At 42.0% G+C, this 24,839-nt stretch overlaps 1 protein-coding gene across 1 annotated transcript in view; it reads left to right on the top strand.

Moving 5' to 3' along the window:
* Positions 1 to 2,885: 2,885 nt before the first annotated feature.
* LOC139929221 (cGMP-dependent protein kinase 1) overlaps positions 2,886 to 24,839 on the top strand; it is a 73,754-nt gene continuing 51,800 nt past the window's right edge. The window contains exons 1-2 of the mRNA XM_071922059.2: positions 2,886 to 3,387; positions 9,333 to 9,499. Coding sequence (XP_071778160.1) covers positions 3,083 to 3,387; positions 9,333 to 9,499 — 472 coding nt within the window. The 5' untranslated portion in view covers positions 2,886 to 3,082. The remainder of the gene's footprint in view (positions 3,388 to 9,332; positions 9,500 to 24,839) is intronic.

The raw sequence follows: 24,839 nt of genomic DNA, 5'->3' as shown, positions 1-24,839 counted from the left end.
AAATCACTCTGCCTAACTGACTTAAGATGCGAGATAAACAATTTGGTTAATTTTGTTGAGATGGCTAGACAATTTCCCGTCTTCATTTGCATTAATAAACTGCAGACAAGACAGATCCTGTTTTGCTGCCACGTATTACATTGATGCTCAGTGTGATGAGAAAAAACACCATGAGGTCCTCAGAAACACTCCTGAGACAAGCAGAATGAAACCAAGGGAGTTCATGAATGATCCAGTTTCATTGAGAAATAACAGTGTGTGTTTGTGTGTCTGTGGCGTGTTGGGAGTGTCTGACAAGCCACAAGATGATGATTAAGCTACAAGAGACAGTTAATTAACTTTAGAACAATTAACCTAGCTAGTGCCAATGAACAATAGTGACCATTATGTAATTATATGCGTATACTAAGGTGATGGGGCACAAGTGCTTATTTCAAATACCACTGGGAGGAGATAATTGCAAACACTCCTGAAATATAACGTTACACTCTGCAGTGTAACTGAAATAGCCCTGCATAGGATTTGTTCAAAGCAGTGATGACAAAAATACTTCCAGTGCCACCGACGGTCACTGTCCGAGGCCACAGGCGGGCCGCGGGCTGATTTATAACGAAGGAGATGGCACTGTTGCATGCTTGCTTTAGCGAATGACTCGCCCGATTGGTGATCCAACGCGTCTGGAGGAGGGTGTCCACCTGCGCCGTGCCCGCTAGGCCGCCGGGGGTCGGAGACGGTGTGACCCCCATTAGTGTCAGAGCGCGGCACCAGTCGGCAGCCCGCCCCGCTCATCGGATTACCGCAGCATGGAGCGACGGATCCTGTTTCTATTGATCTGCATAGGAAAAGGGCTGAGCTGGATGGTTGGAGAGGTGAAATTTAAAGCCCGTGTCTCTAGCGCAGAGGTGCTTTGAAGGACAGTGGGATGGCCTGTGCGTGGTGCGGGGATGGGGATGCAGCAGCTCAGAGGAAGTAAACACTCTAGTGGAGGCAGCCAGGGCTTGAATCATCATAGTCACCTTCATGATAGGGTTTCTTCATATGCAGCATAACTCTGTTGTTGCTCACGCCTGAGCCCTGCGTCTTTTACTTGGAAGAACAGCTGCATCAGTCTTCATGGTCTTATATGGGTGTTGTGTCAATTTCCTCACACTGGAGGTCACAATGGGGGGTTTAAATTTCTACTTTATCTCTCTGTGATGTCTGAAGCGTCCAACTTGGCGCTGCTAGCAGCTGTTGTGGATACGCATTTGTATTGTACTCAAATCACTAATTTGTGGCTAAATGTCCTACTCTTTCCCCGAAGTTCTCACACTGGAGCACTTGAACTGCCTAGACTGCATGTCATTATTTGTGTTGGTGAAACTAGTTGTAGGTTTGTAACACAAACTCCAATCTGCCTATTTCTTAAATATACTGCTCAATCATCCACTAATGAAATAATGGGCGCAACAATCTCGTATCATTGAGTGTAGTAGCTACTTTTAAGTGCCAAGCAGACACATGCAACAATATTTTTGATAGTCTGTTCAGTTTTATCCTTTACCATATTCCACCACAAGAGGGCAGCTGTGATCTTCTATCAGACCACCAGGCTCTTCCAGACTTGTTGACATGGTATTGTGTGAAAAGATGCTTTTTGCCACCAGACCAAACATTTATACCTGTAACCTACACTTGTCCTCAGACCCAAAGAAATCATGTGTAACCCCTATTTGTCCTTGCTTTCATCTCACGTGACTCATCGTCCTCACAACCCTGTGATTGTTGTTTTAGCCTAACTAGCTCTTCGTCCTATGTGATTGTCCTTGACAATGTATCCTCCTCTGAATTTGTCTGGAGCACATGAGGCCAAATGTTGTTCACCGAGCTTCAGATGAGTCATTGGATTAATGTGAAGAGACATCAGTGGCGCTTAGAGTAGACACACACAAGATTAGATGAGGAATGTGGGGCTGCTGTTGGGAGTCGTGAGCCTCCACTGGTTCAACAGCTTCAGCATTTCTCATGGCCATTGTAGTCTTTGACAATCTATAGGTTTCCATTCCATTTATTTTCTTGTTTGCTCCACTTTTGCTTGCTGGCCTTCTGCATCTATCAGCCAAATGAATAGATTTACAAGACCGGGCTTTTGAGAAAATAGTGATTATTCTGTGTCACCGTAAGATGCATTGCTATGGAGACATGAGTCTATAGGCCTGCCAAGCGATTTGTTAGTTTTTTTCAGTTTCAGTGTAGTGATGGATTACGTTTACGTTCACAGTAAGTCTTATTGGCATCTATGCATATTTTCAATTTGCCAAATCATACCCTTGTGTCCGTCTTGACAAAATACCTAAAGTCAAAGTCGCCTCACAATACAAGCAAGTTTAACAGGCACGACTTGTGCCCATGCAGCCCCCCCCCCCTCCCCAAAATGTACAAGGGTGAAAAATGTGTTGTTTATTTTGCATAAGGGTTCATTAAACTTCCATCAACCTCCACTCCCATTAAGGCTCCGGTGCTCATCTATTTGTAACTCATGTAGCCAACAGCCTCGAGGCGGGTTATTGAGGTATGATAGCGTGGTTCCTTGAGCAGTGGTTTCCTCAGTGAGTCCATTATTCATATGAGAGCGTGGTTGACTGCACTGTACCACAGATTCCTGTAGGCGCCCTTCTCGCCTTGCGCTCTCTCCGGGTCGCAGCCTGACGCACTCGGGGAGGACGGTCCTCCGCTGTCACACCGCCGAGGGAGAGAGAGAGAGAGAGAGAGAGAGAGAGAGGGAGACAGAGAGAGAGAGAGAGGAAGAGAGGGGGAGAGAGGGAGAGAGAGCAAACTTTGCATGCCTCTGGCTGAGACGCTTCCTGGGTTTCACCTTGGCAGTCGCGGCATCCATTGAACATACCTTCGCCTTGATTCCCAGCAACCGCTTGTAAAGGAGAGCCGCGAGGAATCCCCTTCAGGAGACAGAGGGGCTGCATCCTCTGAAGCTGTTAATGCCGGATAAAGTTTGCTGGCAGAAAGGCAGAGGAGAGAGGATAAAGACTCGACTGCGTACCCTTCGGTAAAGTTATTGTGAAGTCCCTCTTCGCTGCTAGCAGAGATGGGCACCTTGCGCGACCTCCAGTACGCACTCCAGGAGAAGATTGAGGAGCTGCGGCAGCGAGACGCGCTCATCGACGAGCTGGAACTGGAGCTCGACCAGAAGGACGAGCTTATACAGAGACTACAGAATGAGCTGGACAAATACCGCTCCGTTATCAAACCGGCAACCCAGCAGGTCCACAAACAGACTGAGCTGCATGAGCAGCAGAGGACGAAGCGGCAGGCAATTTCAGCCGAACCCACCGCCTTCGACATCCAGGATCTTAGCCATGTCACTCTGCCTTTCTACCCCAAAAGCCCACAGTAGGTGTACAACAATCGCACAATATAAGTCTTTTATTGTAACAGCTTCTAATGGCTCTTGCGTTCCAATATGAGTTAATTCACCTTTCTGATTCTTGTGCGTAATGTTGTGTGTGTGTGCGAGTGGCGCAGCAGGTTCGGCACCTGTAGCACATATGGATGTGGCTGTGATCTCTACGAGCTTATTACATAATAGGCCTGTGTGATACACACACACACACACACACACACACACACACACACACACACACACACACACACACACACAGAGAGATAGAGAGAGCGAGACTGCACACAGGGGCCTCCCCCTGAAAATGTGATATCATGTCTTTAGTGTGAAAACGAGAGGAAAATAGTATTAGTAATAGTAATATAGTAACAGTATATCATATTGTACAGTACAATTATTACTAGGCCTAATCTAATTTCTGAATTAAGTGAACATGTCCCCCAGTGACAGGGGATCACAGTCAGAGAGTTGATGTTAGAGACATTAGTGGTGGCAGCTGTGTGTAATGTACCAATGGCTGTTTTATCCAAACTGTGATAAGAGGGAGTCTTAGCAGGCTCTCCATGTTATGTTTACGTTATGGTTTGTCTAGAGTTGGTCTCTCTCTCTCTCTCTCTCTCTCTCTCTCTCTCTCTCTCTCTCTCTCTCTCTCTCTCTCTCTCTCTCATTGGGTCTTTTCTACTCAAACAAACACCTCTCTCTTGGCAAACTTGGTTTGCAATATGAGGTCACACTCTCAAATTGACACAGGCACTAAAATAGCTCTCCAGTGTTTTGAACTTCAAGGTTTTGTTGTTATGAATCAAAACACACTAACCCTAACCCTCCTGGTGGTCAAGAAAAATATCCACTTTTGGCTTTACTCTGTAAGCACACATACATACTGAAGCTCTAATGCATTTTCATCACTAAATCAAGCTTTGTTGGAGTTGGAAAGTCAAGTCACTTGGCTTAATAGAAGTAGTACAGGAGTATGCAAAATTGAATTAGCTGGTATAATATTTACTTTTAATTCCATTACAACCTTTAATTAAATGCTTCTGGTGTTCTGCTTGTGTTGTAAGACTACGTGACAAATCAGGAGGGAGAAACCCTGCAGACTGCAGACAGACCAGATGTGTCAGATATGAATGGCATTATTTTATTGACAAGCAAACAAACAAAGCTCCAAGGGTTTCATCAAAGAAGATTCAACATTGAAGGAGGTTATTTATTTGAACAGGAAAAAGCCATTAGTCTTTGTTATACCTGTCAGCGCTGTGTTGCAACAGCACAAAGAGCGGACTCCTTTGTTTTTTTGGGGTTTTTTTTGGACTGAGTTAAATAAACGTGTGACTCTGGCTTGATGATCTAGTCTGGCTAGGAACATCAGATGAGGACAACATGTAGTCACCCGGATAGAATGACCATTGTCATTATGATAATCATCCTCATCCCAAGCCTTTTATAAGCCTATTTCCATTAAGAGATTTTCCAAAGAGGCTTTTAGTGGGACCTTGAAAGGAAGCTTCTCATTATCAGGATCCTGCAAAAACCCAGTATCTCCAAGATGTCAACTCTTCCAGAACTGTATTTTCCTATTATTACATTTTGACAATTTTACAATACATTATGGATAGCTTGGCGTGATATCTTGGTCATGAAACCGTTTCTATTATGGGAGACAATATCATCTATCACAAAGGGGAATTGGAGATTTGACATGACATTAGATGCTCATAAATATGTAATTTAATGGATGATGGAGGATTCACATAATTTGTATGGTTTCCTCACAGGACAAAACAGAAAGGACATTTAATAATGGCATTGAAAATTTAGGAATTCTACTTCTTCGCAATATGTTCTTTGAAGTCTATTAGTTGAAAGACTCAACTCTATCAAATAGACTCCACTTCCTGCTTATAGTCTCTCCCACACCTCATCCCCTTTCATTTTGTTTCTCTCTCTCTGTCTGACAGAGAAAATGATATTTTGTTCATAAACATCTGTACTATAATAACCTTACACATTAAAAATGATGATGGAAAAAAGGAATTGGATTGAAAAGCAGATACTGAAAGTTGAAAGCAAAGCCCTTTCAAAAGACTTGGATAAGAGCGTTTGGGCGCTACTCTCTTTTATTGATTAGACAAGCCTAGATCAGAATGTGTATTCAATTCAAAATCGATATCTTTGCTTGAGCAGCTCATTAAAGTTCTTTTTTCTATAGATAGAATTCATTTTTTATGTGAATGTTTCAAACTTAGTTTTTGCTCTTGCTCAAGTGAGAGTAGAGGGCGTTTTTTTGTAGAAATTACACAAGGGTCCTCAGGGCATTAAACCTTTTCTATTAAATTTTGTTTTGGTCACTGAAGTGTAGAGATAGTGGCTTTTGGATTTGTCTAAGCGTTTATATTTTTCTGTCATTCTCACCCACTTTATCTGTTTTACAAGGCCCATGGAATGTTCCTGACACATTCTCTCTCTCTCTATCGCACTCTCTGCTTCACTCTCCCTCTCTTTTCTCGTAGCCTCTCCCACTTTTCTACCACCCCTCTTCTTTTTTCCTTCTAAAAGAGCATATTTTCTCCTTTTAAGGAAGGCTGGACTTGCTCGGGCCCAAACTTCACTAGTGGATCAAGGCAAATATATCTCCTCTCACAACGGAGAGGAAGGCTGATGTTTTTATAAGGGTCTGGTTGGCGGCAGTGGACAAGACGCTGCAGAACATTGCCATCAGAGAGGCTCCGCTCAGGGGGTCCCGACCAGAGCTGGAAAGGCCAGAGATCCTCACCCCTTTCCTGGGCGTAAATCTGACAGAAGCGGGGGTTAAGGAGGCACATTTTCAGAGGAACAGAGGTCAACCTTTGGGAAATAAGGGAGTTGCAATGTGTTCCTGTTCGTTTAGTTAACTGTACTCTTGAGTTGGGATAATAATATTGCGTAACATTGAGTCGGTTTTGAAGTATGTAGGATAGAAATATTAAATTATTACAGTTGAAAAAAGCACCACTTCACCATACCTTCATGAAGGTCTTCTCCTTGAAACCCAGTCAGGGCCATCAAGATAAAAATCCACATCATCTTTATTTGTTAGAAAAGTGCAGTTGGCAATAAAGGTTTCTATCTCCTGCATGTACAGGTATCATCACTGCTGAAAGAGGAGAAAAGCAATGCACAGCTTTATAGAGATTGAAGGGTGGGGATTTAAAAATACATTTCAAACTATTCTGTTTTCTATTCCCAGCAGTACTGTACACAGACTCTCAGGGACAGGGGCAAAAATCTGTAAAAGGGCACTTCTGGGTCATCCTGATGGCTCAGTTGGATAAGGCGAATAACTGGAGCGTCCGGGGTTCAAATCCATTCACTTCCTGGGACCTGTCCCCCCCCCCCCCCATCTTTCTCATCTCTCTTTACTGTGAACTGTCCAATAACGCATAAATGCCCTAAAAATAATCTTTAAAAGGGCACTTCCCACAAATGCTGGGGGGGTCTGATGCTCCCCCGGGAAGAAATCTGCTGTGAAAAACTCATTTCTGGTGAGTTTTGTACAGTGGCATGAACATGTCCTTTCAAGGGAGAAAATACAATATAGCATTTCTGACCTCTCTCTGAGATAACAAACCTAAAACAAATCTAAAAAAAAAATAAAAAAAAAATTCATGTATAAAATGAAATGCTTTATGAAACTGAACAGCTCTGAAAAATCAAATAGCACCCTACCAAAGTGGTTCCTTTGTTTAGCGAGACAGTTTCCATTTCCATTTTCATTAACTAAGAAAAATATGTTTTCATACAAGATAAGCAAGCACTCAATCATTATTAATAGTTCATACAAAATAGCTAGAGTTGGTATTCAGTAATTTAAATTTTCACTTTCATCCACAAGTTGCACTACTCTATCAATACGAGGCAATGCACAACTCTTTTTTTTTCCCCAAATGAAACTGCACTCGGCCGCTGAATTACTTTATTGATAGTTTGGCACGCTATTTTAAAAAACATGGCTAATACTCAGACCAAAAGTAAATCACAGAGTTGATGGTGGGAAAATTAGACGACTGAAATAGTCAGTGAAAATTGTATTTACATCCCAGCCTTAATAGTTGCTTCTCAGTGCAGTTCGGCATTTCTCACAGTTTTTGGCAGTTTTATCATCTGAAGGAGCTGGACCTTTTTTTTTCTGCATACATTGGATAAGAGAAGGAGGCACATGTCTTATTATTTTATGGAGAGGATGAAAACAGTCATGTGGGCTTAAATAATTAATGTAAGCTTTTGAAGAGAGGTAAGGCATGTGCTGCTGTCTATGCCAACATTACTTCATACACACATTGTGCAAATGAGTAGCTGTGCTGCCTGTTTTAAGCGCAGACATACACTGCTCAGTATATACAGTCTAAAAAATCATATTGCAGGTATTTGCTAATGTAGATTGCAATTCTGTGACTGGGCAATACTGGTTGTATTAAGGCAGAAGTGTTGTTGTGTTTTAAGTTTTGTTCGTGTGGTTTGTGAGGAGATCCTTGCTGCGTTGTGTGTGCGTGTGTGTGTGTGTGTGTATGGGAAGTGTGGGGGGCACAGAGCTGAATAGTCTGCACAGAGGAAATACTGTGGTATAAATGTCCTTCAGACTGGTTCTGTGCTCCTTTTAGCTTACAGCTCCTCAGGTGATCGGTGCCACAATGCCCCTTTAGAAATCCTATCTCAGTGTTTCAGTCTGAAAAGGACACCTAGGACAGAAATGGCAGGGGCAATTCCCCTCCACAGACCCCCCCCCCCCCCACCCCCCTTTCCTCCAACCCCCCCACCTCCTGCCAGTGATCCCTAGTCTGGATAAAAAGTGCTTCCCCATTCTTTTTCATGAATTGGGGTATAAAAGCTTCCCCTTCGAGGAGGAGGGGGACTCCTTGTTGGATTAACCCTGATACATATTATTAGTCTCATTCATCCACTCTGCCGATGACACGCTTCTCAGAATGAATGACTTTTCCAAGCAGAATGATCTTCATTCACTACACAGCATCTAGCCTGCCTCAGTCTGCTCTCGTGTCTCTTGCCACTCTGCTGTATCTGAGGGGACGGGACTGCCTTGAAAGTCTCACCCTTTATGGATTCTGGCCTGTGTGCTCCTGTCATAAACAGACGGCACTGCCTGTCCATCACCTTACAAGCATTTACTAAATGGCAGTTGCTTTCACACTTGTCCTCACCTCTTTTTATGGCATATCAACTCCCAGCTCTGCCACTACGAAGTCCTGCAGCCCACATTATGAGAACTTATTGATTTAAATCATGATTTGGCATTATGTCCCTGTTCATACTGTTGTCTGATTCCCTTTGGATTACTTTTTATTCTCTCTTGAAACCCCCATGAAAACGGGGAGTAACTCGGTAGAGAAGGCTTTGAATGGCTGTGTGTTCTTTCACCTCAAGCCATACCTTGATAATTTCACATCAGCTTTACAATTAATTACGTTTCCCCTTCATTGCATTTTCATTACAGCAAATATGCACCTGTGGAATGTCCTTATGACTGCAGTCTGAAGGCTAATTTGTCTTTCCAAAGTGTACCACTGAATGGAAACAATCCACTTCCATTAGGCATGGATTTTGCTGTTTATTGACTTGTTCCGGCATTTGAAGGAAAGGTTTCACCTTGATGTCTCTGTAATGGGGATATCTTTTGTGAAAGACTACTGTTCAATTTGAGCGAGACTTTAATTGAGTTAGAAATACGCAACATGCTGGACTGTTGAACAATCATCACTGGATTTAAGAGGATGTTTTGATCTCCGTGGGTTTTTCATTCCTCTTGTACTCTCTCCTTAACTGAATTCCCCGTTTCATTTATCATGCTTTCTGATAAAGAAGCACTAATGGCACTTGACTTTGTGTTTGTGTGCATCATTTTCTGTACCAATCTCATCTTCTTCTACCTGTTCTCCAGGTCCAAGGACCTGATCAAGGAGGCCATCTTAGACAACGACTTCATGAAGAACCTGGAGCTGTCCCAGATCCAGGAGATTGTGGACTGCATGTATCCTGTGGAGTATGGCAAGGACAGCTGTATCATCAAGGAGGGCGATGTGGGCTCACTGGTCTACGTCATGGAAGGTAAAACCTCACTTGTACATTAGTTTATCTTTCCTCTGACAACACAGTTCCCCTGAAAGATCAATCCGATTCATTAATTTAGTTTAATAAAACATCTTAAAACAAAAATCACAGGTAGAAAGAATAAGACGAGATATATTAGGCCCTACACAAGAGGTATGTAACTATTGTTTTGTTTGAATATCTACTGTAACTGATACCTGTGAACATAACAGGGTGATACTAGGAACAGCATCAAGAGCACCGTCATGACGTTGATGGCAAAGGAATGAAAAAGGATAATTAATGGGTTTCTGCAGGGCGATAGACTCCAATTCTCTGTTATTCTTTATGATTCACTCATGTCCCGTTGATTTATTATGTATGACGTCGTCATGCGTCCTCTATGTTCCATTCTTTTTAGTAGTGTTATTTCAGCATCTGGTTTTTATTTTCATTTTTTGTGAAATGAGCGTTGGCGATACAGAGTGTGCGGGTATTGATGACAGGAATCTGAGCCAGCTTCTCCACGCCGGCTCTGATTTGTGAGAGTGTCGTTCTGCTAAAAGCTTTGCGACAAGTGACACTGAAAGTAATGTCCTGCTCAGATAAAACTTTCAGAGAGTGCTTGTCTCCCGGCAATAGATTTGACCTCAAGGATTCTTGAATGGGGGACATAAAAGGGAAATTACTTCAGTTAACACCTTGCATAATAAAACGTCTCATTATTGGGGGGGGTGGTGGCTGACTGGAGGATAGAGAGGTGAACTTGGAAATTTGTAGATCACCTCAGAAGAGTAAGTGAATCATTATTTGCTCTCCTCTCCCTTAACGGCTACAGGTGATTTGCCCTCAGCGCTGGCACAAAACTCCTGTGGATTTGCTCAATGTCCAACAGTAGGAGACTGGTTATAATGGGCAGCTGGAGAGGAAAGAGCAGCTCACCTCCTCTGTGTGCAGGAGATGAAGGGTGTTACGGAAAAGAGCATGCAAGATCAGTGTAAGTCTAGTGGGTTAATAAAGATAAAAAAGAAAATCTTTCATGGTGGAAATACTTTAAACCTAAATGCCACTGGTACTAATAAAGAAAAAGAGAGAGAGAGAGAGAGAAAAGAAAAACAGAAGTAGTGAGCCTGCATCTTGAGGGATGGGAGTGGCATTTAAAGGTTAATATTTTGGTAGGTAGAATGCTGATATTGATTGTTGCTGCTGTTGTTTCATATAGGCCACTGATTTTCATTATTGGGTTGGCAAGGCATTTCCTGGATGCCCTGCTAGATCAAACATTGTTAGAGCAGATCTGCGGGAAAGTATGATTGAAATAATGAGACAGCAATTTTCTTAGAGCCGAAGAGACAGTTTTAGTCTATTCTACCGTAAATCTATAATTCTGTATGCACATATCTTGTACTTGGCTCGCCACAAGCCCAGACAGGTAAGATCTGTCATAGCGGAGAGTCCTGCAGCCAATCAGTGTCTCTGTTTGGATGCCAGGAGCGGTGTGATGGCAGCTTTCTGCCGTCAGCTGGTCTTTTCTTGAGCCATCAGTTCTGAAATGCAAAACCCTTTCATGGCAGGAATAAGAACTGTGACTTTAAAGTTAATTGTATTTGGGAAGATGACTCAATCATTTTGATTAGTACACCAGCAGCGGTAATGGTCTTTTAATTTGTTTGTCTTTTGTGATTAAAATGAAATACTGTTAAGTCTTTCCCTCAAAGGGAAATAGATAAAGTATAGAGTTTACTTTTTTCAAAGCATTTCAGATGTTCTTTGTTGTGTGCGAACCAACAAATCGAGTCAAGTTATTTATAAAGCCCCTTTTCACAAACAGGTTCATCACAAAGCGCTTTGTAGAGAACAAAGAGCACAACTTCAGATAAAGTAAAGAGTCGGGACAGCCGGAGAGTAATGTGTTGCTGTAGTCAATTCTGGAAGAAACAAAAGCATAAAACTGGATCAATAAAGGAAAGGAAAATGCCCTTTATCCAAATTCTGGAGATAAAGGGAACATGTTTTTTTTTTGGATATTGTCTTAATGTGACTCAAAGCAGACATCTCATTCAAATATTAAATTTTTGACAGAGTTCTTTGGGGTAAGTGCACAGCCACTGAACTTAAGAGAGATCCAGCAAGTGACTTTTTTGCTGCTTTGGGCCTAAAATGAGCAATTCAACTTTGTTTGCAGTGAGGAGAAGACATTTCATCATCATATTTTTCTATATCTAGGATACAGGATTCAAGTTCTTTTTTTAGAATGTGTTATATCGCCAGTTTTCATTGCTATGTAAAATTGTGTATCAACTCTATAAGAGTGAAAGGAAACACCATATTAATGTTACTGAGGGGCAGCATGTAAAGTAAGGATAAGGACCTAGAGGACGCCAAAATAGACATTCTACCATCTAGAATGACAAATTGGGATCTATTAGTCCTGTATGAGTGAGCACAGTCAAACCAACACGATTTTCTAAATGGTCCAGCAGAATGCCACAATCAGCTGTATCAAAAGCTGCACTTAAATCAAGAAGAGTAAGAGCTGGTCAGTGGCTAATAGCAGGTCATTTGTTATTATGATTGGAGCGATCTCAGTGTTGTGCTACAGTCTGAAGCCAAACTGGAGATGTCATAGATATCGTTTGAACTGGGAGTGAGAAAGTGGCTGAACTCCAAGATTACAAGTTGTTCTTGTGTTTTTAAAAGGAACGGAAGATTTAGTCTGTTATTTTTAGTTATCTTTAGGGTTCGGCCTCTTTAATAGAGGCTTGATAACTGCTACTTTGTTTGAATCAGGAGTAGTGCCAGAGGAAAGAGAGATGGGATGAAAGGACTAAAGGGGAAAAAAAACTACAGGGAGTACTTCTTATAGTATTTTGTTATGTGTAGTATTTTGTCTGTAATGGGTAAGGCTGTCATTGGGCTAGTCTATAGTGTTTCAGTGTTCATGTGGAAGCTGAGGAGCTTTTAAAAAATTTTCAAAAACATTTTGAGAGGGCCAATGATGTTTAGGGTGGTCTGAAGTGTAGAGTGGAGATAGTCTCTTAAACTGTTGACTGATTTACTCTCAACAGGATTCCTTAGGCAGTGGAGAGAGCCATCTAATAAATTTTAATCGGTGTCAGAATTAATTTGCCGACTGACAGCAGTTTTCACAACAGAACTGACAAAACACGCTGCATCAAGAAAATGGTCAGATAACCCAGGGTGTTTAGTAGAGACGGCCAAGTTTTTAATATCAGAACTCTTTGAGAGGACTAAATTTAGGATGTGATGTCACCGGGATCAGGAACGTGTCGTGTGAAACCTACAGAGTTTCATCAATATGTATATTAAAATCCAGGAGGTGATGCCTCATTTCATGCCATTTATTAGATTTTAGCCAGGTTTCACTTAGGGAATTTAATTTGTGAGCAGTAATAAGTTAATTAAGGAAACAGGCATTTTTTAAAAGGGCAATTTTCAGATGGTGTCTACTTTCCACACATAGGAGCTTGTTGAAAGCTAGGGGCTAAGCGCCAGATGTCTGATGTCTATAAATCTGAGGCCATGTGTTGATCACCAGCCAGCCACCCAGCAGTTTAGGGAAGCTGTAAATTTCAATCTCTCCCTCTGACTGATTCTACCAGAGGTGAGTTGTCATGCTTGTTGCACACTGCAACAGTGCCATTCTTAGTGATCTTAGATTGACTTAATCTAACATAATTAATCCTACTATGAATAAACATGCCAACGTAAAGTGAGTACCATGTAACCACAACATCCTGGGTTAGAATCTGGCTCAGGACCTTTATCACATGTCGTCTCTCTCTCTCTCTCTCTCTCTCTCTCTCTCTCTCTCTCTCTCTCTCTCTCTCTCTCATCCTTCCTGTTTCTCCCCACTGTCAAATAAAGGCAAAAATGCAAAAAAGAAATCATAAAAAACAAAACAAAACATTCTAATGTATTTGTCACATGTACAGTTAAATTTATGGTGACATCACTGGCCCTGGCCACCAGTAGAAAATGCATGTTGGCAGACTGGTCTAATCTCACCTTTTGAGTGGCAGAGTTACTACATGCATTATATGAGTGTGTCCATGTGTTTTACTAGAATGAACAAGTGTCATACTGACATGATGAATATGTTCCTCTTGAGCGCAACACCACACTGTGAAAGAAAGAAAAGATACAAACTTGCAAGAGAAAGAATTCTTCAGGTGCTTTGTGATTTGCCTTCTGACAGTGACAGAGTAGGGAACTCTTTGAATAACTATGAAAAATAGGAGTTGAATGCAGCAGTTTTCATATGCCACTAATGTAAAATGGTGGGTAAATTATTTTGCTTTCTCAGATCCATAGGGTTTTGCTTAACATAATTATCTTCAATGAGCAGAATCATTTCTCCCTCTGGCTGCCCCTCGCTCTTTTCTGCTCTCCTCTCTATTCACCTCCCATTGTTTTCTCTCTAGCTTGTCCTAGCATGTCCCTTGCCTGTAGTTTTCAGCTTAACTGTTGAACAGTTGAAAGTGTTAACCCAAGGGTTGACAAGCTTTTGCCAGGGTCTGTGGAAGCCCATCACAGTCTGTGACCTTTTTATCCACACTGGCTGGTTGTCTTACTGTGCTATGCCATGCCATGTTTTATTACATTTTATTATCATAGTTGCTATGTTGTTATAAAGAATTGGGGAACATCAAAACACAGGAAAGCAGATGACATAATTTCCCTAACAAATGAGGTGTTCGCTCTTCACAGGCCATAATGTCATTTCATATTTGACTAGGCAGGCTGCATTTGCCTTGCGACAGGTAGTATCTTTTTGGACACAGTGAAAATAACATGCAGCCACTCAAAAACATATTTTATGTAGTGTGTAACAACTACACAAAATGACATTATGGCCTCAACAGTGAACATTTCATTTGTTAGGGAAATGATGTCAGGTGCTTTCCTGTGTTTTGATGTTCCTCAAATCTTTCATAACAAATAATAAAATGTAATAAAACATAGGACATTTCATAGACGTCCCTTTCCCCAGAAACTTCCTCCAGCTCCTCCTGGAGGATCCCCAGGCGCTCCCAGGCATGCTGGGAGATGTAGTCCCTCCAGCGTGAGCTGGGTCTGCCCCGGCATCTCCTCCCAGTCAGCCGTGCTCACTACACCTCCAACTGTTGATGCTCTCAATTATAATACTGAAGTGCAATTTTAACTATTAAGTGTTTTTGAATGTGAGAGCATTATGCATTTCTTATTTTCAGTTAATGAACAATTTGCATTGATATTGCAAATAATATCAAGAGCCTCCCTGTCCAAACCACCTCAGTTTGCTCTTTGCATGATGCACCTGATAACTGCAGATGAAACGATACAGGAGCTGCAGAAAAAGAATCCGCTCTGGCACTGGTTTGTTGTCATGATGAGCCTGTCTGCTTGGACCCTGCTGCCATAATGAGTTTGTTGTATTTTGGTCTCATCCACTGGGCTACAGCTGACATTGGCCCTCTTTAAAACAATGATTGCAATGGAGACAAAAATCCATGTTTCCATGGAGATGAGGTGAGTTTTTGATTGGCTGTGTCGTGTGTGAACACCCGTACAGGTGGCTAATGATGATAATAACTAGTATAATCACATCCAATTATTATCAAGTATTTCCTCAACAATACAACTCCCATTATTTCCCTCATACTCAACAATCAACTTAATCTGACACAAACTGTGTATGGTAACAGATATAGCAACCTCATATGTCCTCCTATGTGCTAATGAATGATGGAGAGAAAAATGTTGCTCTGCTTTTTTGCTCTGCTTTTACCTGTCCTCTGGAGACAGGACATATTGCAGACAGTCAGAGACAGTGTGGTGACGGTGTTACCAGTAAGCTTGTTAAAGGTGCAATAGAACCTAATCCTCACCCTTTGGAAATGGAGATTTAGTGACATGTTCGGATGGCTTACATGCATTTAAATACTGGGCCTAGGCTTGCAAAATAATAACACATGCACAGCACATGCATGTTATGATCTGTTTAGTCTAATTTGCAGTAAAAGTGGTGTTCATTGCACCTATTAGCTAGCCAATTCCAACAATTACTCACAATGAATGGTAATGAATGGTAATATAGCTTTGCATCACTGTGTATGTTGCTTGTCATGTGGGCTCATATTTGACATTTAACTAAACAAGCTTCTGTATGTGTCAGTTTGAGAAAGCTGCCAACTGTCGTGTCGTATTAAGAAGCGTTTCCCGTTGCCAACATTGCGTTTCTGTTCATTCTATTAGATTTCAGTTTCCATGTAATTCTTCCTCTGCCTTCTGTGTTTCACCCTGTGTGGGAGGCAAGTGGGTTCAAAGACAGGAGGTTTAGCCAGGAGGATGCGTGCATACAGTAGGTGATAGTGTTTCTGACTTTTGTGTAAAGGAGAGTGAGCGAGTGAGGTCTGCCCTCACTCTATATTTTATTAGTTTTACTAAGAGTGCAGGGAGGGTAGACAGGAAAGTGAGCAGAGTGAGGAGAGAGAGGTGATATTGCAGCATGAGTCAGTTCCAAACCCAAGTGCTCACGATACACTGACAGTTTCTTTGACATGCTTCCTCATGCAACGCAGCCATTGATGCACTGTAGACTGTTTTATTAAGGCCGAGGTATTCAGGGGATTTGAGAATATACTCAGAATTTGACATTTTCTTGACATAAATTGGATAGAGTCCCAATTATTTTATTTGACCTGCTGTTAAGAACCTGCAGGTAAGAAATATAAAATATTCTGACACATTTCTCCAAAGCAGTGGTTAAGTGCCATGCTTAAACATTTGAGTATAACAAAAACAAACATTGTATTATTCTGAGGATCATGCTGAACCACTCAGTCAGTTTTGTCCTTTGCTGCCTCTTTCACATAGAGCAATATCTCTGAATAACATGTTTACCCACTGTGGCTAGACTGTTAAATATATGGGGAGTATTTGATGCTTTTTGACTACAATAGTCACCGCTGTCACCGCTGACTGTGCACACTCAGGCATGGGTATCTGTGTAAGCATCAAACACTAATCTTGTGTGTATCTGTAATCGAATATAAAAGCCATTAGAAAATGAGAAGCAAAGGTGTATGTTTGTTTACCTTTAATTTCATGGCATATTTTATCATGCGATAATCCCCTTCAGCTTCTACCGGCATCTTATCACCTCTCTGTCACCTTGTACTGTACCTTGCAGGCTGAGTTATTAAACCTTACACTCAAATAGACTGGGTTGAAATCCCGAGCTCTTCAGCATTTACTATCTTGTTTGCCTTTAGAATTAGCAGGGAATAAGCTTCTTCTTCCTAATAAGAAATATCTCAGCGCTTCACCCAACTACCAACCAAATAACCAACCAACTAACTAACCCACCAAAAAATTAACTGACCAAATGACAAACAAACAATCCACCAGCCAACCAAATGATAAGCTGACCAACTGACCACCAAAAATCAGTGAGAGACAATATGAATGAATGCCTCTCTCTGAGATTCCGACAGCTGTTACGGTTTGAAGGACTCATCTTCTCCCAGTGGGATTGGTTGGTCTTCAGAGAGATGCTCACTGCTCACTGGCCAATGAGGCAGGGTGAAGGAGATGGGCTCCTCTGTCATCTTGAGCTAAGCTGAGAGATGTAATCAATACGGCCACCTGAGTGTGACCCAGTGTCATAAGAGGTAAGAGACAGAATATAAGAAGCAAATTAGAAGGACTCTATCTACTAGTACTACTACTACTACTACTACTGCTACTACTACTGCTACTACTACTGCTACTACTACTACTACTATTACCATTAGCACTATTACTACTATTGCCATTACTGCTATAACTACTACTATTACTACTACTACTAATAAAGAAATTGTAAGTCATTATGCATTATGCTTCAACGTATAGATTTCTCTGTAATCATGAGAATTTTCCACATCTTCCTCAACAGCATGGTTTCAATTTTCAGAAAGCGCGTCCTCTCAAGCTGTTAGAACAGATATCCACTAAACCAGCAAGTGATGGATCATTATGGTTATTATTATGATACATTTGCATATTAATAAGATGATATGGAAATAGCAAATATATGCATTACGGAAACATCAGTGCACAAACCCGTTGCACTTCATTGTTGCCTGGCAACTTAACTAATGCAGATCTCAAATTGTTGCTGCTGCTGTCAAAGTAGCATCCTGGGTAGAAGGCTCGGCAAAGTAAAATGTTGAGGCTCACACATTTTAGTTTGATAGGCCCATGAGAATACCACATATAGCCAAACAGTGACACAACAACTGCTGCATATTTTGACAGCACTGAACAGCAACCAAATGTAGGTTAATAATGAGCCTTAACCCACTGCTGGAGCTGAGAATCACCCCCCTCTGCTGAGAAGGCATGTCAGGCAACTCAATTTCAACTACTTGGGACTAAAATTGAATGGAAGAACCACTGTGTGTGTGTGTGTGTTTGTGTGTCTCTCTGTGTGTGTGTATGTATGTGTGTTCAGCAACATGTAAGTTGGAACGCAACACCATTACTACCATGGGACCCCGAGTCACATATAGTTGGCCTCTCCAGGGCCATGGGCTCTCCATGATATCCCTAATGAGGCTCTCAGTGGAGGTGTAATAAGGAGTCCTCTGGGGCCAAGGTGAGGGGTCTGTAATTGGAATGACATTTAAACACTCTCAATGCTTTTCTCTCTCTCACACACACACACACACACACACACACACACACACACACACACACACACACACACACTTCAGAAGGAGCTGTCAGGATCATGTGGTAGCCCTGTATCTGTCCACTTACCTGTGGTAGACACCAAACACCCCCCCTTTCCCTCCTTCCTCCACATAATGAAGTAGAAGCTGTGTTGACAAACTCACTCATTGTTGTCAAATGAAAGTGTTAAGTGTGTAATGCCATTTTTCTAGGCTGTGTGGCTGTCTCAAAATGTCACAGAGAGAGATATGTTAATTTACTTGCACCTTCCTGAAGGTATGTGTGTGTGTGTGTGTGTGTGTGTGTGTGTTTGCTTGTGGTGTGCATTTTCTTCGCTTGACTGACGGGATTGTTGATACAATCTCCAGGTATGAAAAATAGATTGTTGTGAAAGAGACGGCAGGAAATATCTATTATATATCTATTTCATGCTGTTTTGTAATTTGATTTCTAATTTATAGCTGAGAATGTGACAGTGAATTTACCGAATGCAAAGCGTATAGGATCTGCGCTACATCGGAAATGGCTTTTCATTCATGAGATGCTGTGAAAAGAGAAGAAAGCATATGGGAGAGCAAGTAAAAGCAGGGAATGGAGTTTTCTATAGCCCACACTCAATTCAGGAAGATTATTGATTTTGTAGAAGGGGGTAAACATTCACATGCATCTGCTAACATACAGTAGCCTAATGGTCTAACACTTCTGGCAAGAAGTCTATAACTTCGGCTAATACGCCATTTATGTGCAAATAGTGTGTATGCGTGATGTGCAGACTAATAATCTCACCTGTGCTGAGCAGGGCGCCGTCCGCCCTCAACACAAAGTGAAAGTGCTCTCACTCTGGCTTCTGTCTCTTCTCATTTCCCTTCTCTGTCTCGAACTCTTTCCCCTTCTCTCTCTCACAGACACACACACACACACACTCACACACACGTTTGTTGCAGGTTATCAAATCCAATATACTCTAATTAACAAGGGACCAGAGGCCTGCACCTTTCCCTCCATCACTCCCTCTCCCATTTTACCAGCTTTGACTCCTGTCTGTCCTGACTCTTCACCCATCTGTCCAGCTCAGCTTTTCTGTATACTTTCCCCCTCTTTATTCTCTCCCTTTCTTTGCTATTCACTCCCTTTCTCCCTCTTTTCTCTTCCTCCCTGTAGTATGAGATGGCCTATGGTTTTCCTGCAACCCCAGAGTAAGAATTGAGCCTGTTTCCAGTCTAAAGGGGTAGATGCATATGCCTTAGAGAGAGAATTAATGAGTAATTTGTGAATGATCCCCGAGCCTTTATCCTCATTGTGACTAAACCTGCTTTTGAGAATTCCTCATCTGGAAAGAAGGTGAAAGCAGTGTGTGTGTGTGTGTGTGTGTGTGTGTATGAAATAAAGGGAGGGGAGGAGGAAGGAAGAAAGGCAGAGACAGACAGAAAGAGACCACAAGTGTCATATTAGCCTGTATATTATGCAAATATTTGAAAATCCATTCTTTGCGTTAACTTGAGGTATAAGCTGTACTGTACTGTACTCTGTGTGCGTGTGTGTGTGTGTGTGTGTGTGTGTGTGTGTGTGGGGGGGGGGGGGGGTTATTGGCTATAGAGTTGGAGTAATGCTGAGAGTCTGCTGTGACTGGATAAGCTCTCTGTTTGCCGAGGTTCAGAGTGGGGATACAAGATAGGGCACAAGTAATCTGCTCCGCTACAGTGACTGACAAATCCCTCTCTTCACCCCTAGTCACACACACACACACACACACACACACACGCACGCACACACACACACACACACACACACACACACACACACACACACACACACACACACACACACACACTCAATGACCGAAGGACATAGACAATGTACAATGTCTGCACAAAAATGGAAAATGATAGTAGTTCAAATCCCACACACATGCATACATCCTAACATGCATGGCACCCACAGTCACACATACACACACACACACACACACACACACACACACACACACACACACACACAAACATACACACACACTTTATTTTTTTACGCTTTGAAGTTGTGGCTGTAAAACATTACTTTTATCTGAGAACAGTGAGAATGTCTGACGGTGTTTTTGGCTTTTATTATTAACCTACATACTTACACAGAAACCTAGAAACCACATCTGAATAGCAGACCTGAACACAGTGAAAATGGCACGGCCCCATTAGTAAAGCATTTCACTGGAGTCAATGCTTACTTTGAGATACGCTTCTTTTAAATTTCTCTTCTCTCACCACATCCTTGTGTCTTCTGACTTAAAATCCATCTCTTTGATCTCTTGTTGGACTTTGATGGCAACTGTCAAATACTCTCCTTCATGTCTGCATATGAATCCTCTCTCTTTCTGTGCAATGGAAATCCACATGCAAATCCATACAGGAGTACATTGTGTGTGTGTGTGTGTATGTGTGTGCATGTAGGTGTGTGTGCAAATGTGTGTGTGCATGACCCCCGCAATGTGACAAGACTGACAGTGGATTCAAGTCTCTCCCTGTAAATGAAGCCCGCTGATATGTGAGTGGTGATACAGCAGGCTACTGAAATGAGAGCGGGCTACGGAAATGAGAGCGGCCTGTTATTGTAGTACTTTAGATGCCACATTAATCTGTGCTCTAACGCTGAAGCTCTCTAATTACATCTGGTCTGAATAAATGAAAAAAAAAAAAACGAAAAAAGGAAAAAAAAAGAAAAGCTATTCGCACATGGCATCAATGCTAACTGCTAATTACAACGCTGTGATTTGGTCTGTGAATACAAAATGAACATTTTCGCTGCCCCCTACTCAATCAGCTTGTCAACACAGGAGCCATAATCGGAGTTTGATGACTAGGAGAGAAGCGCCGATGGAACAGGCCCATTATAGTGCTTTAATGAAAACGGAGATGGGGCAGGGGGTCCAGACAGGGGAATTTAACTGTCGTGCCTCACCTCACATATCCCAATCCTCCCACTGAGAGAGAGAGTAACCCACAGCGTGACGTTGAAAGGGTTTAACAGAAGACATACGGTGCTGTGTTCTTGCCTGAATCCCTCTCTCTAAGGTAGAGTGATGCAAAAAGGATGAAACAGGCCGCCCTACATGTCTCCTTCACAGCGCACCAGTGTCTTAGGACTCATCTACCACTTGTTGAGAACTGCAGCATAATTCTCTACAGCGCCGCTGGGCAGGCAAGGACTGCGCGCCGGGTCGAACTCATTCAAAAAGATGAGAAGTGCTCCCATCTCAAATGACATGATGTTTCGGGAAGGTGTCAGTGCTCATTTCGCGTAGACTCAGGTGCCCGAACATCTTCCTCCTCTTTTACCTCTGCTCTCCCTCTCCTCTTATTACCACCGTCCGTCTCTTCATTTCTGCCTGCTTCTGCTTCTCATTGCTCTTCTCTCGCCTTCTTCCCTCTTTCTCATTTCTCTCTCGCTGTTTCTCGCTCCCTGTCTTGTTCTATCTCCTCTCTCTCTCTCTCTCTCTCTCTCTCTCTGTTCATGCTCCTGGCTTTAGCTTATTTCCATATTTTCTTATACTCTAAGGTTGTTTTGTCCTTAATTGGAGGCAAAGTAATGCATGACTTGTGCTTAAACACTGTGGCAAAACAAACAGTCTTCATTATTGAACATGGTCACAGTTCTGTGGTCAGGAGGAATTACCATTTTTTTTATTTGATTAATTCAGTAAGGTCCATCCATGATTGCAATTAATTAGCCTCAAACCCATAATCATAGAAGATTTGACTCAAAATTGACATCATCAGCTCAGGTACATTCATCTTGAAATGCATTTCCAAAATTTCCATTCTCTGATGTCACCTCAATGTATTGATGTGTTTTTCTCATTAATAACTGGGTAGATATGAAAAATGATGCACTCTTGACTCTCTTGGGTTTTTTGAAATGTCACATTGTGTTTGTTTGAAGAACAAAATTAGGGGAAAACATGAGTAACGGCTGCCATTTCAGGGCTATTTTACTCAAACCTTAGAATGAATTTTAATTTATGAGATCTTTAGAACCACAGTGCCTTTTAAAAGAAAACAGATGGTAAATTTTAAACCCCTCTGAATCTTCTGAACCCATTTCAGTCCCTCTTGAATAGATCCCACGCTCGACCAGAAGAGCTGTTCAGCCTCCGCTTTCTTTCTCCCATGGCTTTTCCTCCAGAAAACCAATCAAGCTCTCACATGCAAATGGGCTGGTCTTAGGCCATTTGCCTCCCTCCTTCATCCTAATCACAACTGTTTGAGGAAAATGTAATAGCCGATCTGAAGTCAGAATCAAGTGGGCCGTTTGAGCGTTCTACCACCCATAACCTTCACTGGGAATGACCTTGCTTTTGGCCGGTGGGAATGGGATGAGACAGATGTTACCTTTGATCCAGTATCAGTGTTACTCCATGTCCCTAATGGACAAGGAGAGCATTGGGTATTGGGTAATCTGACCCCTGAGCAGTGGCGGAAGAACGAGGCTTAGCGAGTCAGGATGGTGGTTGTATGTTATCCTCTATGGGATTTGTACTCCCCCACATCCTGTTTCTTTCCATCCATTTTGTGCATAAAAACAGACAATGGAAGAAGAATCACACTGTAGCCTGCGCCTGACCCCTGAAACTCAGCTTTATTTATAGACATAGCCTAATAGCCTCAATGGAAGTCACCACACTCAGGAAATGAGCTGATGTTGTTTTCCTAAATTTAGTTTGGGGGTAATAGAAAACTTATGTCACATTTTGCTTCAAGCAACACAATAAGTGGCCTCATTACAAACCCTCCCTTATCTGTTATATTCTTCTGCTTCTTTAATCATGTTGAATTTCAAGTGTTACATTTTTGTCTAAGAGATAGATGACTGAACAGAAAAGAGCTGATAATCTGGTCAGATATCCTTGTAGATCTCAAAGTACTTGGCTTATATAAATTACTCCTGTTGGAGTGTTAGATGGAGCACATTCACACATCTTTTAATCTGTTAAGTCTAAAAAGTGATAAATTCCTGCACAGTGTCTCCTCACTTGTAGTCACTTTATTAAAGGCATACTGAGCAGGATTTTCCCTTGAAATAGAATAAACTCATCCAAAAATGATCCAACTCAATCATTACTTATAGCCCATTGGTAGTCTGTGATAATGTGTGTCTGCAGAGACCCTGCCTTCTGCCTGGATTTTCTAATTTCTGAATGTTCGGGACTTTTCTGGGCGTCAACCTTTTGGAAGCCGGTGTGTCCATCTGCAGCCAAAACCACTGCTAAATCGTTTTATATCTAAAAGCCTCGCTGACTACGGTAGCTGTCCCGAACTCTAACACAGAGCAACTGGTCAGTGTGTATCGTGAGCTGGCAGCTAGCTACTGTTAGCGTAGCTTCATTGTAGTAGACAAGCTGATAGCTAAGCTAACTACCTTTCCAACAGAAAACAGGCCAACTCTCCTTCAATACTCCTCTCCAACGGGTGAAAGCCAACAGATTCACTCTTGTTTTGGGACAAGCCTTGTCTGCTTGGCGTTTTGCCTCGCTGTACTTTTTTTTTTACTGGGTTTTACCGTTCTGGTAACCGCAGGGAGGAGGGGTCAACTTTGAAAGTTGTGTTTACAAGCCACAAGCAGCAAAATTTTACTCAGTATGCCTTTAAAGATACACGCAGTGTTTCGGTCGTTAGACTTACAGGAGACTTGAATACCATAGGTCAAAGGTCACTGGCTAAGATCAATCAGAAATCACGTCAATTACTCAGCAATCAATATCACAGCTTGGCGCAAACAATATCACCAATGGGGGCATTATAATCTATCATTAAGCAACGTCACATATTGGAAATCACTATCAGTCACACATTTAAGTTAAGTAAAGTCTTCGCCACAGCGTGAGATAAAGTCGAGCCAAAAAAACAGCATCTTGATTTGGAATGCAACCAGAACCACATCTGATCTTGAACCAGAGGGACGTCTGCTCCGAGGTTTGCCCCGATGTCCTGCTATGTAGAACACCGTACTGTGTGCATTCAAATGATCAACCACATTAACAGAGCTACACTGCCCAGGGGAACAGCACATGCTGCGATACAGCAACAGTGGAAAGCCTAATGGCAGTCAACATTACAAATACAGGGTTTTATGGTATTTTGCATTTTCATTTCTCCCTCGTATCGAATTTTTTATTGCCCCTCTGACAACAGGGACTGCAGTTATTGATAAATGGCTTAGTGAAATGTAAATTTACCTTTGCATGTCTATCAGATCGACTGGCCAGCAAGAGGGAATATGTTTGCCTTTGGTCCTTTCATTTGAATAAGTTTTGAATAGCACTTGCATGTGAGAGGTTATTTTTACATGTGAAGTTGGAACTATTTGCATCACCATTTCCCATTCATGTTTTATGTTTCACTTGACTATTGTGTCAAGTGTAATAAAGCAGGTTATGCGACCCACCAAAATGGGAAATGACAGTTGGGCTATGTATATTTGTATCTGTGTGTGTGTGTGTGTGTGTGTGTGTGTGCGTGTGCGTGTGTGTGTGTATGTGTGTGCATGCGGTGCATTTGTGTTTATGAACCTCTGGATGACAGCCTCTGAAAAAATACCATTTGTGGAATTCCAATAATTGGATTAGCTAATAATAAAGCAATCCTTGCGG

The sequence above is a fragment of the Centroberyx gerrardi genome, chromosome 15 (genome assembly GCF_048128805.1).
Source record: "Centroberyx gerrardi isolate f3 chromosome 15, fCenGer3.hap1.cur.20231027, whole genome shotgun sequence".
Classification (NCBI taxonomy): domain Eukaryota; kingdom Metazoa; phylum Chordata; class Actinopteri; order Beryciformes; family Berycidae; genus Centroberyx; species Centroberyx gerrardi.
Note: the sequence above shows the minus strand (reverse complement) of the source record. Positions and strands in the feature narration are given on the sequence as shown.